At 30.1% G+C, this 16,081-nt stretch overlaps 1 protein-coding gene across 1 annotated transcript; it reads left to right on the top strand.

The window, feature by feature from the left end:
- Window positions 1-1,221: 1,221 nt before the first annotated feature.
- LOC108487798 (protein WUSCHEL-like) lies at window positions 1,222-2,726 on the top strand. Its single transcript, XM_053019636.1, has 3 exons — window positions 1,222-1,912; window positions 2,013-2,110; window positions 2,204-2,726. Exons 1-3 carry the CDS (start codon window positions 1,516-1,518, stop codon window positions 2,576-2,578), a joined length of 870 nt encoding a protein of 289 aa, XP_052875596.1. The 5' UTR covers window positions 1,222-1,515; the 3' UTR covers window positions 2,579-2,726.
- Window positions 2,727-16,081: the final 13,355 nt, after the last annotated feature.

Raw genomic sequence — 16,081 nt, forward strand, 5'->3', positions numbered from 1 at the left:
AGAAGCATTAATGCAATGCATGATAAGGAGAGGAAATCTCATGATGTTAATGTCTGAATCAAAACACAATCTGAAAAGTTTGAAAGAAAGAGGCTGCTGCTGCAGTCCTAATTATTGTAGAAAAATGGAATATGACTGACTGTTACTTGTTGAACTCAAGGTGTATGTAATACTACAATCCCCTTTTTCCGCCTTAAAAAATATTATTATTATATATTATCCCACACTGAGCAAAAAAAGGAGGAGTGTTTTTTGTATGAAAGGAAACAAAGAGTAATGCAGAATAATGGAGAAATGGGCGTTTACGTAGCCAGGCAACAAAATCTCAAGAAACTGTAATCTAAATAAATTTCACTGTATCTCCAATCCGTTTCAACTTTAGCACGTAAAAGTGTGTTGATTTTGTATGTTGGAAGAAATATAAAGCAATGCTGCCTTTATGCATGCACGTGCTGCATATCCACCACATGGAATTTAGGACAATAAAAAGTTAAACTGGAAAGATGAAGAGGTTTTTTATTTTTATTTTAGTTAAAAGAGTTTGGCGTTCAAAACTCGGTTTGCCAAAGCTGCTTTCCTTTACTGCACATGGAAGCTGGTCCTAAGATATGAATTCAATTTCCAATACTTGTTGTACTTGCAAGACCTACCTAGGGAGGGTATCCTCTTAACACCATTTCTCATCTATAAACTGAGGGCTCCTTCCAGCTCCAAGGTGAAATCCCTGAAATTCTTAAAGGATAGGGTAATCAAAGCTCTATAAAGAATAAAGGAACCTACTATTGGACGATTGTGACATCAGTAAAGACTAGAGATAGACTGTGTTAATATAAAATACTTTTTGTTTAATGTGTGATTCTCTTCTGATAATGAATCCTGGAGAAAGCATTTATGTCTCTCTTGAAATTCACTGTCAGTTTACAGGAATATTTTTTATAGTCTGGTTTCTGGATCTGCAAAATAGAGTAGAGCTTATTCATTAATGACTATGTTTACTTCTTGTTTGATAAATGAAGCACAAATTATGTTTTGATGGGTCTGTATAATATAGTAAATATATGAAGGTTTGATTCAGGTCATATATTGAGTTGTAAATCGGATTCATCATTCCTTGAAAGACTCTCTTTCATTCATTTCAGTTGCAATATTATATTATATTTATATTATATTATATTATGGGCAACTCTCATATATCTGTCACTGTTATCAAGGAGAAGGCTGGTTAATCATCATTTCATACCTCGTCATGCCTTTTCATCCAAGTAATTCCACTGATATCCTCCCTTTCTATGCCTCTTTTGTCACTTCCTTTTTCATGAATATCACTCTGACAACTTCACTCCTTCACTCTCAGATATTTCTCTGATATGAATATCCTCTCTTCCCCTTCTCATCTCCTTTTATATCTCACTTCTTCATGCACTTTCATTCACACCTACACCATCTCTCTCTCTCTCTAATTAACTTGCTAGCTTTGTTTGCATCTCTTTGTTTTCTTCTTGTTTGGAATCCATCATGGAACCCCAACACCAACACCAACAACCACATCCGAATGATGATAATAGTAGCGGTGGCAGTGGCAAAGGAAGCTTTCTTTGCAGGCAAAGTAGTACACGGTGGACTCCCACCACTGACCAGATTAGAATATTGAAAGACCTTTACTACAACAATGGAGTTAGGTCCCCAAGTGCTGATCAGATTCAGAGGATCTCTGCTAGGCTTAGACAGTACGGGAAAATCGAAGGCAAGAATGTCTTTTATTGGTTTCAGAACCACAAGGCTCGTGAGAGGCAGAAGAAAAGGTTCACCTCCACACCTGATATTCTCCCCATGCAAACACCCATTCTTGCAAATGCTACCAGGAAACCTGATGATTCTCTCCATAATCATAAATATCCCACCATAACTCCTGGTTGGTTTCTCTAATTATTTTCTCTTTCCCTACCTTTGCTTGCTATTTATAAAACCCTTTACTTTCCTATTCCCAATGGATTTTTGTATAAATTTTGTAGGTTATGCTCCTTCATCTCCTCCTTCAACTGGTGTGCTTACTGTTGGGCAGATAGGACACTATGGCTATGGATCTATGACCATGGAGAAGAGTTTTAGGGTAAGAGATGATAATCATAAAAGCTTTGGAAAGGCAGTAACTTTATTTATATATATTTTTGAACACTACTGTATCTATGTTTTTTAAAACCAGGATTGCTCGATATCAGCGTGTGGTAGCAGCAGTGGTGGTGCAAGCCACAACCTTGGGTGGGTTGGCATGGATCCTGCATATACAACATCATCTTATGCTTTCTTTGACAAGAAAAAATTATTTGGAGAAGAACAAGAAGGTGATGAAGAAGAAGAAGAGGAAGAAGGAGCGGCTGTTGCACCACATATTGAAACCCTTCCTCTCTTCCCCATGCACGGCGAAGACATCAATGCTTTTTGCAGCAATATGAAGCCTCAATCTGCAGATAGCTGCTACTCTAGTTGGTACAGGTCTGATGATGGCTACACCGCCTCTCGTGCTTCACTTGAGCTCAGCCTCAACTCCTACAATGCCAGATCACAGGATTCTATCTGATGCAAAATCAATCTTCGTATTAATCATGTTACTATAATTGAAGATGTCCACTGGCTTCTTTAAATAGGTAGCTAGAAATTATGGCTTTAATATTATGGTGTAAACTATCAGTTCGTCTCTTGTTGGGCCATGGTAAAGAAATTAACTTAATTAATGAGCATCTTGTTTGTTTTATTGCCAAGAATATGGACAATGAGGCTTGGTTTAGGAAGTTTAGTGATTCTTGTCTAAGTTAAAGCTAACGAAAATGTTGGTTTTAACTAGAGGATGCCAATTGTGAAGAAAAAAACAAAAACTGTTTCCTGTCTGTCTAACATAATGACAGTATTAATGATGTGATTATTTTCTTTTTGGTAACCCAATCAGGTACTTACTTAATAAAGAAATGGAAATTATTAAGAAAAAACCGGTGTCTTGCAACTGGATAATATTCTATATATGCCAAAACGTGTTGAAGCTTTTTTCCACACCTACACTTATTTCACGGTTTGTACCAAAATGCCTCTTTTCACAGCAAAAGATCTTTACCCTATAAAACTATGACGGAAACAATGGATGCTTTTCAGCTTTCATTTTTCTCCTTTAATTTGACTCACCATTGAATAAATACAGTTAAAAACGTAATCAGTGTCCCTTCTGCAACCATTTGTGAAAAGCTTTTCACCAGGATTTTTGTTTAAAATCAAAGAATAATGACTCAAGAGTATGGAAAAAAAATCGTCCAGGAAATGAATTTGAATAAATCAATTATCTTCTTTTGCCCATTCATACTGTCAGTTTTTTTTTTTTTGGAAAAGTTACAGTAAATTGTTGTGAAAATGGTTGGAAACTTGGATTTCCTGTACTGCTTGTTCCAACATATTTGAATTGTAGTTAGAATAACCTAATTTGGAACCCTCAAAATATTTGGCCAAGTATGCTTAACTTTTGATTAGGCAGTAAATGTGGAGATATTTTGTGGCGAATATTATTGAATAATAAATATCATCTGGTCATGTAACTTGAAGAAGAAAGAGAGGAGTTTTATATGCGTATTCCAAGCCTATCTAAATTAATTTTATTTGAAGATATTGAATGTAAAGTGATGTATTTGTAACATTTTAGTTTTGACTTTAAGGCTTTAATTATCCATTGCTAGTTATACTAGATTAATTATTTAATAAAATCATTCTTAAAGTGAGGCTCTATAGATGTAGGATTGATGAATCTCAACTGTGTTAATAAATATTTTGTATTGATTCTCTCTTCATTTATCTCTTCAACTCACGTCTTGGATTTGTTATGCAAATTTTCTGGTTCTAGCATGTATTCCAACATCAGTTAGAACAACACGTTAAATCTGGTTATTAAAACAATTTACTATTATAGTAGAAGTTTAAAAATTTTCAAACCAAGTCCGTTTGCGATATTTATAGTAATAAACATTCTACTGACAAATATTTTTGTTTTGTATGAGACAGACTTGAATCGTTCTCGACTTTCAACCGATCAACCTTCTCTGTTATCCTCGTATCCCGACTTGCGTTGAGTATGGGCTTAAGAGACACGAATCGAACACAAAATAAGAAATGATTTAATTACGTTTAGTAGGAAAATAATTCTCAAAAAAAAAAAAATCGGTAGAAATTGTAATTCCCAGAAAATAGAATTTATTCTTTCATTACTTTTTGGTAGAATAACAATATATGAAACTAATATATTAATAACTCTACCAGTGTCATATATTTAAAGGAAATATATAAGAAAATTGTAGTTGAATAAGAGTTACATAAATAATATTTATTTAATAGAAAAGTAATCTCCTAGTCAACTAGAAGAGGGGGATGAGGCACACCTTAGATAAAAACATTAGGTTACCACGCCTCACATGTATATGAGGGGAATTGAGCCTCTCATGTATTGAGTTTAATTATATGTGTTTCTTGGATTTTTAACTCTACACTTTATAATTTAATCCAATCCAATATTTGTTTTCTATTTCCAAAATAAATATTATTTATTTAATTAATTTACTTAATTAAATTAATTTCACAATTAAATAATTTTAACACAATTTTAATTCCATTAAAGTCATGATGAATTTAACATAAAATAATATATACAAAAATATATTTAATTTTTCTATTCAAATGATTCATAATGACTAATTAATTTAATTGAATAATTGAATAGAGTTGCATGCAATCCTATTCAATTTCATCCGCTGTTCTCCCGCTCAACCAATTCCAATCTTATCGGGATCTCTCCATTTATCCTGTTCTCTTCTCTTATGAGTACTTGTACTTGTACCACTAGAAAAGTACCTTTGATCAAGACCGTTCGGGATTAAATTTACAAAAAACTTCTTTACAATAATAAGTCTAAATAGTACTAATTAAATTTTATATTACAATAGATCATAAAATGGATGAATAATAGAAATTAAACAACTAAAATAAATAAGAAATAAAATTAACCAACAGTTAAATCAATTAAAATTAATCAGGAAGATTAAATCGTTTCAGGGGTTGAATTAACTTTATATTAGGGTTTTAGGGTGGATTAGCTATTAACTAACCAGTTATTACCTGTCGGCCTCTAAAAGATTAATTAATTGGTTGATACTCACTTATCTCACTTTCTCAACCAACATAGATTATGTTTTACTTGGCAGACTTATCTCCTGATCTCGTTTAACCTATGATTACTTACTAGCGTTGTCAAGCCTAGGGTTTAAGAACATGTAATCTATACCAACTACTCCAATTGAGAAACCCTAAATCGTCCATTAATCATGTTCTCATCCACTCGTTAATCTCCCCTAAGGGATTTAGGCACTCATGTTATTCATAATCTCAAACTCAATTGATTTGAACATGTAATTAACATGATTGAATCGAAAAAGAAAAGTTACTAGAATAATCTTAATTGTGATGTCAAATTGAAAAATGAAGTAGTGGATCTCTTTATTGGAATAACATGAGTCGTCACTTGCAAAAGAGAAATAACTGAAATACTTTGATTAAATAAAAGAACTCTTGAATCGAAATTGATTCCAAGTGGAAAGAACAAAGAGTTTATGAAAAGAACTGAAAACTAAATCTAACCCTACTCCTAAACTACTAGGATTTTTGGATGCGTCTAAGATGACTTCATTACATCAAACCCCTAAGGTTTTATTTATAGGAGTGTTGGCAGCCTGAATTAGGTAATTGGAATGTTTTAGGTCTTCGTATAAAGTTGATTGTGTAGATGAAAATAGTCTCAGGATACTTGGGTTGCACGTCAACCCTAGGTCGCGCCATGCAAGGTCTATGGCGCGACACAATGAGCAAATTGTGCCTCCTTTGGTTTGTTTCATGCTTTGACGTCTCGGGTAGCTTATGCATCCCTCGTCCTTTGCTCCTACGTCCATTGAGCCTATAAAAGATCATCCTACCCACTCAATTATACAAATTAGAAATACCTAAGGCACGTGTCGGCCTAATAGGTCACAACACTCACAAAATGTGTTAAAAAAAAACTTATTTTATTAATTTTTAATACTAACTACTAAATACCAAAAACGCAGTATTAAATACTAAATTGGCTAGAAAACAAGCTCATTAAGTGCTCGAATAACCCAAAATTACTACTACATTTGACGTCAGATCAGTGTGTCATAAAAATGAAAGTTCACTCCTATTTATAGGAGGTCTTATAATATCTCTTCATAATGACATGAATACCCAAAATGGATAGTCATATCTTTAGCAATAAACATAATTATTCAATAGATATCCGCTTGAATAATTATGACTATTTGTTAATAATCAAGTGACATACTTTTTAAATTTAAGAGACATAACTCATCACTGTAAATGATGACAATTATTGGTTAATAATCAAGTAACATAATTTTTAGTTAATTATAATTTTTTTTTTATTTACAACTATTCCGAACACTATATATTTTGAAAAGGTTTAGCTAATTATAAATTTAAAAATAATATTTGTACTTTAAATAAAGTAATGAAAAGGGATCGCTATCACTATAACCCAGATTTTGGATGGATGCATTACCTTTATTTGGTTTGACATATTTTTCAAACATTATGGCTAGCGATGATCCTTTATATCCTTTGGGGGCATTTACCCATAAGATTGAAAGATAGCTTTTTGAGACTCCAAGCACGTTATGTCCTTTAGCGGTAAAACTAATCAGTCATGACTCAACTAGCTTGTTTACTCAGAAAATGCTATAGTTGAAGGCTTTTCATTATTTTTTAATAAAAAAAAGACCTCTTTAAATCCTAAGCTGCTGAACTTTGAGGATTATTAATACATATATGCAGGTTGATCAAGATACTTCAAATAATCACAAACAATAAATAAATTCGACTGTTGTACATGGTTTTAATCTATTGCACAATTCATAATAGAGCTTGGGTTGTCTATAAATGACCTAATGCAGACATGCATAGGCTTATCTTTCTGAATAAAACCTATTAAGATTGAAGCAAAAAATATAAGAACTTAAAGCACCACATTCAGCATTGAATGTTTCTCGTTTCTGGCTTTGGTTTGGGAGGGGGGCTTAGAGGGAAAGTTGGGATCAATGAATCTTCAAATAATAATATTACACAAAGACAAAGCCTTGTTTGTATTAGGAGTACTACTGGGTAACACAGAAAATGCCTTGATACTATAAATATCTGGATTTGATAGATACCATAGAAAAAATAACATAAAGATGATGAGAGAAGTGTGCCCACAACTAGCTTAAGAAACTAATGAGTATTGAGACAGATGACCAAAGAATCGTACTTCTTTCCCACTCCTTACACTACATGCATATGCATGACCATCCCCTGAACCAGCAAGTCCATCAAAACCATGAAACTTAGATACTCAAACAAAACCAAAAATACTGGATTATGTCATACCCATGGGTGAAAAAAAATCTGATGTAAAAATATATTTATAAAATATGCATACATCTATTGAATTATAGGTAAAGTGGTAAAGGACTTTACACAATTTTTCACTAATCTCAATTTTGTTTCTTGACCATATTTTGGTAAATTACAAATTGGATAATTTTAGGGCTTGAAGTGCCAACACAGACATCTTAACTAATTAGTCTTTTAAGTGTTAGAAAATGGTAAGATTTAGTTGTTTTAATTAAAAAATTATATAATATTTATTACTTAAAATGTTGGTTTTAAGACATTTTTTATTGGAGAAATATAAAATGATAAAGAGAGGAGAGAATCAAAATTGAATCAATTTTGCTTCATTACTTCCAATCCTTTATGTAGATGTTCCAAGTGATTCTTACATTATATACATTCATCCATTCTAGTCAAGTAATTGATACATAACTCTTTGATATACTACATTCATGCATTCATGCATCTTAATTAATTAATGCTTCTTAAATTCACCTCTTCTACTCACATGGGTTCAGCGCAAACTTTAATTATAATATATTATTCAACAATTTTTAACCAAATTGATAGTTAAAATAACGATGAAGATGGTAATAGAATATTGGGTAAATTACACTCAATGTCAATAAACCATAAATTTAGATTTTAGTTACTCAACTTTAAAAAAGTTACAAAATAGTTGTTGAATTATTCAAAAGTTTCTATTTAAGTCACTAAGTTATTATTCACATTATCTGCACCACTCAAAAGCTTTCCTTCCTTTCTCTTCTATAGTTTTTTTTTTTTCATGAAATAGTTTCAATTGTTATGAATCTATGAATCAAAAGCTAAAGAACTTTCTTTTTTGATCTCCACTATTGACTGTTAGATCGATTTGAATCTAAGATATTTTATTCTAAATATTAATAGGTATTGATCGTGGAATTACTACCTAAACTTAAAATGAAAATGTGGAGCTAAAGTTCTCCCTAACAAGAGGTATTGTTCCTATTGTAAAGGTCTATCCTATTTAATACGGTTTGAGGGTTCCCAACAAGTCTTTGAAATAGTTTGTTTTTTTTTTTAAATGTTTATGGCAATATGTGTTTTGTCTTGTAATGTAAGATAAGGAAAGATTGATGATTTTATTTTTATTTTATAAAAACCATATAAAGAAACTCGTAAATAAGATTAATCAAACAAATTTAAGTTGTTGGTTTAGCTCAACATCAAAATTCAAAGTTTATAAAAAAAATTCTATTTTGCTAGAGCATTCATCAAACTTTCTTTTAACAGAAATGTAAGCAAAGTAGTATAAAGATAAAAGATAATTTTAGATAACCTAATAAAGATTCATAATAAAATTATACCTTCTATTACGACATCTTAATACTATTTAGGAATATGAGAATGCATGATAATCTCATTTTAGAATAGAAATTGCAGTCCATAATGTAAGATTCGACCATTACTTTCCTTCAACCATGGAAATATGGTTTCTTTGTATATTGGTGAAAAGTAATTTTCTCATTAAGTTAAAAAGTAAAATTTATCTTTTATTTATTTATATTTATTATTTTTATACCATACTTTTCACCATAAAATCATAAAAATCATTTGATTTTAAATTTATTTTAGATACTATTTAATTAAATTTTAAAATACATTCTAATTTAATGCATATGATATATTTAAATGTTATTTTCAATTTAATGACAGATTAATGAGATAAGTATATTAATTTTTATTTAAAATGCATAAAATAATATTATAAAAATAAATAGACTAAATTACTTATTTGTTAATGATAAATATTATTGAAAATGTTAAAATTTTTATTTTATATGAGAGTATTTTTGAATTTTACCATCACGTTTCTAATAACTTTTTCATGATTTTTATTAATATTTTTCAATATACTAATTGTCTTAATATTATATTCTTAACAATCACATTCCAAAATTTTGACGTACCAAACACCACGTTAGTGAAGGTTTAAAAGGAAAAAATCATTTAAGTGTTGCAAGAAACAGACAATTGCCACTTGTTGGGCTAAGACTGATTCTGTAAACAGACCGAAGCTCAAAGCAAGAGCCCAAATAATCGAGTTGTCACAATAAAGACAGGACATCTGGCCTAATAAGTAGCTATACATTGATGCATGGGCACTCGTTGAACAAGAAGTTATCTCGGCTGATAATAGATGTGGGACTTGGATTTTTTTGCTTTGATGTATCAATAAATTCAAACAATCATTATAGAAGCAGAAGCAAGTTTTAAGAGTTCAGCATATCAAATACAAACTGAAACAAGACCAAAAATATGAGTCTCCAACTCCCTCTTCATTTCATACACAATTTACAAATCTACATCTCTCACAAACACCCAATTTATAGATTACTCAAATCTTCAACTAAAACCACACATGTTTTTAATGTAAAACAAACTCACATTTAAATCATAACTGGAACTGCCATCACCACTTCACTAGTACAACTGCTAGCACCGGACACCCGGTTCTCCTCCCTAGACGACTTTTTTTTGATGAACTCGATGCAATCTGCCACAGCTTCGCTATGGTGAGTGTCAGCTGGCTGGTAATATCTTCGAGGGGCGCCACTGGCAGCAGGGGTTGTGTGCGGTGTGTGGCGGCCGCCTTGGTGAGAGCCGATAACATTATGAGGCGAAAAACAGCTTCTCGGAAACGTTCGAGGAGATTCATTGGAGATAAACGTTTGTTTTTGTTGTTTCGTTTCCACCTTGGCATGCATAGATTACTGGTCTTCATTTTCTTGGGGGTGCCTCTGGTTTTGTTCTCCATTTTCTCTGTCGTTTGCCTTTGATAACAGAGGGCTTATCTATACAGGAGAATCTAATGCATCGGACGATTTTTATATGCATGTTTTGAGTTTTTTTTCCTGTGGGACCTGAATACCTTAATCATAGTGTCAGAAATTTTGCTGGAAAATGCTAGGAATCAGTTAAGTCAACAGTAATCACAATAGACCAGTAGGCAAAACCTGGTTTTATATCAGTAGGTTTGTCTTCTAATGTCTCATGACAACTCAACCATGCATGTTAAGTTAAAACACACCATATCCCAACTTGGGTTTAATTGACTTGTTTCATACTCAAGTTCCTGCATAGGAAACTAGGATTTGGATTGGATTAATGTTACTTTATTATCATTTTTTCCTTCATTATCTTAACATCTTTACATGAGAAACAATCATAACTAGGTAGTTATCTTCTCTTTTTCTTTTTTTTCTTTTTTTTGGGGGGGGTCTTGAATGGTACTGTGATAAGGCACATGGATACATGTGCATTGGTTAATGGCTCACCACAACAACATTAAATTCAATTCAGCCGACTTACCGACCATCTAAGAATCCGTTTTTGTTTTTACGCAGTTTGAATAAGACGTGAAAAGATATGAAAATGCTTAGTTTTGCACAAACAGAAACTGAAATGAAGGGTGTGTGTTGATAGCTCTGATTGGTGGAGGGGAACTGTGAATCCTTCACCATGCTGTGAATTGAATATGCTGGCCCCTGTCGGTCTGTTTTTTTGTTGGCAACTGGCAAGATTTGTAACCGTTGAGGGGACTTGTTGGATTTGACTTTTGTCTTCTATAACATGAATGCATCGCCATTTCTGGTATCAATCACATCATCCTTCCCTTGAGTTTCTTGTCACTTTTCTATACAAATAGTAACTTGCTCAAATACGTTGGAGTTATGGCAAAGACAAGTAAATGCAATGGTGCTAGGCCTAGGGTGGATGGTCTAATCTTTCCAGCATTGTCGTTTCTTGACAAATAGGGCCGAAGGTGGTTAGATCCTCCATCATTCATGTTTTTCTTTGTTTCATTAGTTATAATGTCTCAGCCCTTCTTCCCCTTGGGATTGGCTCCCACCACCCATAGTAGCCTCCTTTAGCTGTTAGTGTACGGCTACTCACACATCTTCACACTGAGTTTTAAGGGGTAACTTTAGAGTATCTCTTTTCAAAACAGACAGCAAAGGATCCAATCGGCTATCGGTTCAGAGGACCTCTACTCACAACGGTCTCTTTGTTTAAGTGTAAAGTGTTGTTCAAAATCGACATGTCATTGGAAGAGCTTCCATTGTTCAAAATTCTAGTGGTTTCTATCTGTAGCTTTAATTTTGCTAGCAAACCTCAAGCTAGAATTCTTACTCTTTGTATTTTATTTTATTTTATTTTATTTTTGCTTAAATCTCACAATATTGTTTGTTGTAGGCTGCTGGGTTCTAACAAGAAATTGATCAAAATTATTGTTGGACACGCTAAAATAGGATGAAAACTTCAATCACGTTAGATTCCTCCTTCAATATGTCAACATTAAATACTAACCAGCAAACAACCATCAGTTAAGAAAAGAGGCGATAGAGTGAATTATAAATCCTTCCAAAGCTTTTACTGGTTTTTCTTTGCCATAATTGTTCTTGATTTTGTACCACAACAAAAAAAAATTATATGTTTAGATAAATCTTTATACTATTTTTTAAGTAAAAGTCCCTAGTCTATCATTTTTACTCATAAAAACTCTTGATTATAATTTTAAAGTAAATATGTTACGCTCTTATATTAATTTCTTGGTGATATAATAGAAATTATATAATATCAACATAGATTGTAATCAAAATTTTTAAAAGAATAATTAAGTGTATTATGTATATAAACACTTTCAAAAAAATTTTAAAATATTATTTTATTTTATTTAATAAATTATTCTCAAGATTAAAAATCATAAATCTCATAAAAGATGTTAAAATGTATTAACTATTTTAATAATTAAAATATTAGTGCAATAAGAAAAACTCACAAATCAAAATTAAATTTTTTAGCTACTAATTAAAAGAAAATATATATTTTTAAAAAAATGATTGCCAAAACCTGAATATTAAATGTTTATGTATATATATTTATAATGGTAAGTTAGTTTTATATTGAAATACCACTAAAAAGTGCAACTCAAAATTGAAAATCTTAAATCACGATAAAAGTGCAGATGTAAAGTATAATTTCATATTTAATAAAATATTTTTACTATTCAATATAATATAATATCAAATAAAGGGTATTTTATTGGTTCAAAAGTTTTTAATTTATTATCAAAGTGCAACAATAAATCAAGTTGATTATGCTTCATAATTAGGGAATCAAGTATAGATGTAGCATCACTTATACAGGATATTGGGAGACATTGCCCCTCTATGATAGCTTATGGCTATTGACTTGAGGAGTGATGGATCCTTCCTTCCATGACATTGTCCTTCTATAATAGCTTATGGCTATTGACTTGAAAATTTTGTAAAATTTTTTTTAAATCTGACTCAAAAATCATTGTTTGTTGTTGAATATTGGGTGATAGATGAATAAAAGAAAACAACTTTATGAGTTGTTTGCAGTCAAGAGCCACATTTCTCTATAATCCCATGTGAAGCAGGATGCTTCTCAATTTTATTATGATCATCACTCTCCATGTCACCATCTCCTCCTACAAACATGCATATTCATCTTAAATTTTTCTTTCTCCGATAAGTAATCTATAACTTCCAAAAGTACAACTGTGTTCTCAACAACTTCCCCTACCAACGACCTTTTACATTTTATTCACATCATTCACCTTATCCGCGCACTGTTGAGATGAAACATGAAAAACCCTCCAAGTTTATGGTTACTCATATCTATCTATCTATCTAGTTATAGTTTCTATATATTTAAAATTTATTTCTTTTTATATTTTTAATATTTTTAATATTTTGTAAATTATAAATTTTTATATTTTATTTATACTATTATTTAAGCTTCGATTGAGTTAGTGTTAGAAGTCAACTGACACTAACTCGGTTAAGGAAATTACGAAAATATCATTTCATAATTAAAATAACTTATATTAATGATGATATTTTAGTCTTTTTATTTTAAAATAAAATATGCATATGATGAGATTTAAACACATACTAATTGGATGGTAAAAGCTTAAATATACCACTCAACCAAAGATTAATTTTTATTTATTTTATACATTTTTATTTCAATATGAGCAATTTAGTACCTCTATCAGTTGTATATCTATACTTACTATTAATAAAATCCTTGATTGAGTTTGTATCATGAGTTAACCATACACCAATTTAGTTAGGAAAATTACAAAAATATCCTCCCGTATTTAAAATAAATTATATTATTTGAGGTTACTTTAGTCTTTTAATTAAACACTAAGCAATTGTACTCTCTATATTCTAAATATGTGATATTCACATACATACGCGTGTGATAGAGTTTTTAGTAACTCTAATATATATACTATTATTAAGCCCCTAACTAAATTGGTGTCACAAGTCAACTGGGAACCAACTAGCAACAACTCAATTAGGAAAATTACAGAGTTATCCTTCTGTAATTAAAATAATTTAAATTATTCAATCATATTTTAGTTTTTTTAAAGCCAATAAATATAATTTGCATGTGCTAGGTTTTGAATCCATGATAATTGGATTAGTAAAACTTTAAGTTACCACTCAATCAAAGTATTATTTTAACAATTTTTTATATATCTTTATTTAAAATGCACAATATATCCTTCATATCGCTTATATGTCGTATATATTTTATGTTATTATGATTAATTAGTTTTATTATTTATTGAATATTATTTTAAACACACATTGATATTTTAAATCCGTGATGTCTATGCAGGGCTAAATCAATTGGCGGGGCCTCGGCCCCCTTAAAATGGAAAATTTTCCATTTAAGCACTTTGAAATTTTAAAATTTTAAATTAATAAAGATAAAATTACACTTTGGCCCCTAAAAATGATGAAAATTTGATTTAATCCTTTAAAAATTATAAAGATATATGCTATTAAAATGGTGAAATTACGCTTTTACTTTCATAAAAATACAATTTAATTTTGGTCCCACTAAAATTTTCTTTTGGCTCTACCCATGTTTCCACGTGTAACAGGATTTTTAATATTTATATTTTTTATAAAAGAAAATTTATATGTTTTAGAAAACTTCAAAACCAAATCATAAATTAAACTGAAAAATAATACATCAGCAAAAATAAAAATAAAAAAATATTTCCGCTGCCGGGGTTTGAACCCGGAAATTCAACCAATAGAATTTTAACCATCGTGCTACAGCGGAATGCTTGTTTAGAGGTTGCAACGTAAATTATATATCCTATGTTATACAAAAGGCTATCTATCAAAATTTATGTTATTTGTTATTCATGAGATAATATATTTTATTCCGTATAACAAACTAAAAGAAATATTATACTTTTATTCGTCCAAAAACAATATTATTAACTATTTTAGTAATTAAAATGTTTGCCAAATTTTGAATGTTGAATGTTAATGTATATATGATTTAAAGTGGTAATTTTTACATTGAAGTACCAGTAAAAGTGTAAATCGAAATTGAATATTTAAATTACAATGAAAGTGTAATTTAATATTGGATATAAAATGTATTTTTATATTTAATAAAATAATTTTTCAATATAAAAATAAAATATTATTCTAATATTAATATAAAAATATTATATAAAAATATTATTTTTAATTTAAATGTTTCTTTAAACGCCTACTTTATACATTTAAGTTTTTCAAATCACATGTGTTACACGTGAATATATATACATTCAACTTTTATTATTTTCTTACAAATCAATACTTATTATTTTACTACTTTAGTATCACTTAGAATTAAATTCATTATTATAAACACTTCACTTCTATATATTATTACACTTGAATATGTTATTTCAAAATCTTGATACACTTATTTACTTTTAGATATTTTTCAATTTAATCCTTTTCGATATGAAATTCAAGAATCACTAAAATTCACTTGAATATCACTTTTAATATGACTTAGAATTAAATTTAGAAGTTTTTATTTCATACTTGTATTTTTTACACTTTGTATCAATTTCACTACCCTTAACTTTATGATCATTCCAATTTAGTCCTTGTTAACATTTAATTCAATAACCCGTTTCAATATCACTTTATCATACTTTGTCACTTATTTACTCCATGATTTAATATCACTTACTATACCCACATTACTAATTTCATTTAATTACTAATTAAATCACTTCTCACTTAGTAATTCCTAATTAAAGAATACTTATTTACATCTTTCTTTTCACTTTTACATATTATTCAATTCAGTCTCACTTTCTATCATGTCCTCTACATTTCATAATTGTTTCCACTTTCACTTATCATGTCAATTTACTTATTCTAAATCTTATATTATTATTTCTTTTATCAATTTCACACTAATATTATATATTACATATATTTTCTCCTCCCATTAAATATCTTTTAATACTCTCACGTTTGTACACATTCGCTAATTTATGTTTAGGTTTCATTGCCTTTTTATTATTATTATTGTTTTATATTTAATCATTCATTATTTCAGTTTTTTACTTTCCTTATTTCTCTTGCTTTTTTTAATATATTTATTAACTATTCTACGGTTAGATACCTCGCACCTAAATCACATATCAAATCATATAAACCATTCTCTTATCATTTATCACTTGTATAGCCCATTGTAGAGTACT

The sequence above is a fragment of the Gossypium arboreum genome, chromosome 10 (assembly GCF_025698485.1).
Source record: "Gossypium arboreum isolate Shixiya-1 chromosome 10, ASM2569848v2, whole genome shotgun sequence".
Classification (NCBI taxonomy): Eukaryota; Viridiplantae; Streptophyta; class Magnoliopsida; order Malvales; family Malvaceae; genus Gossypium; species Gossypium arboreum.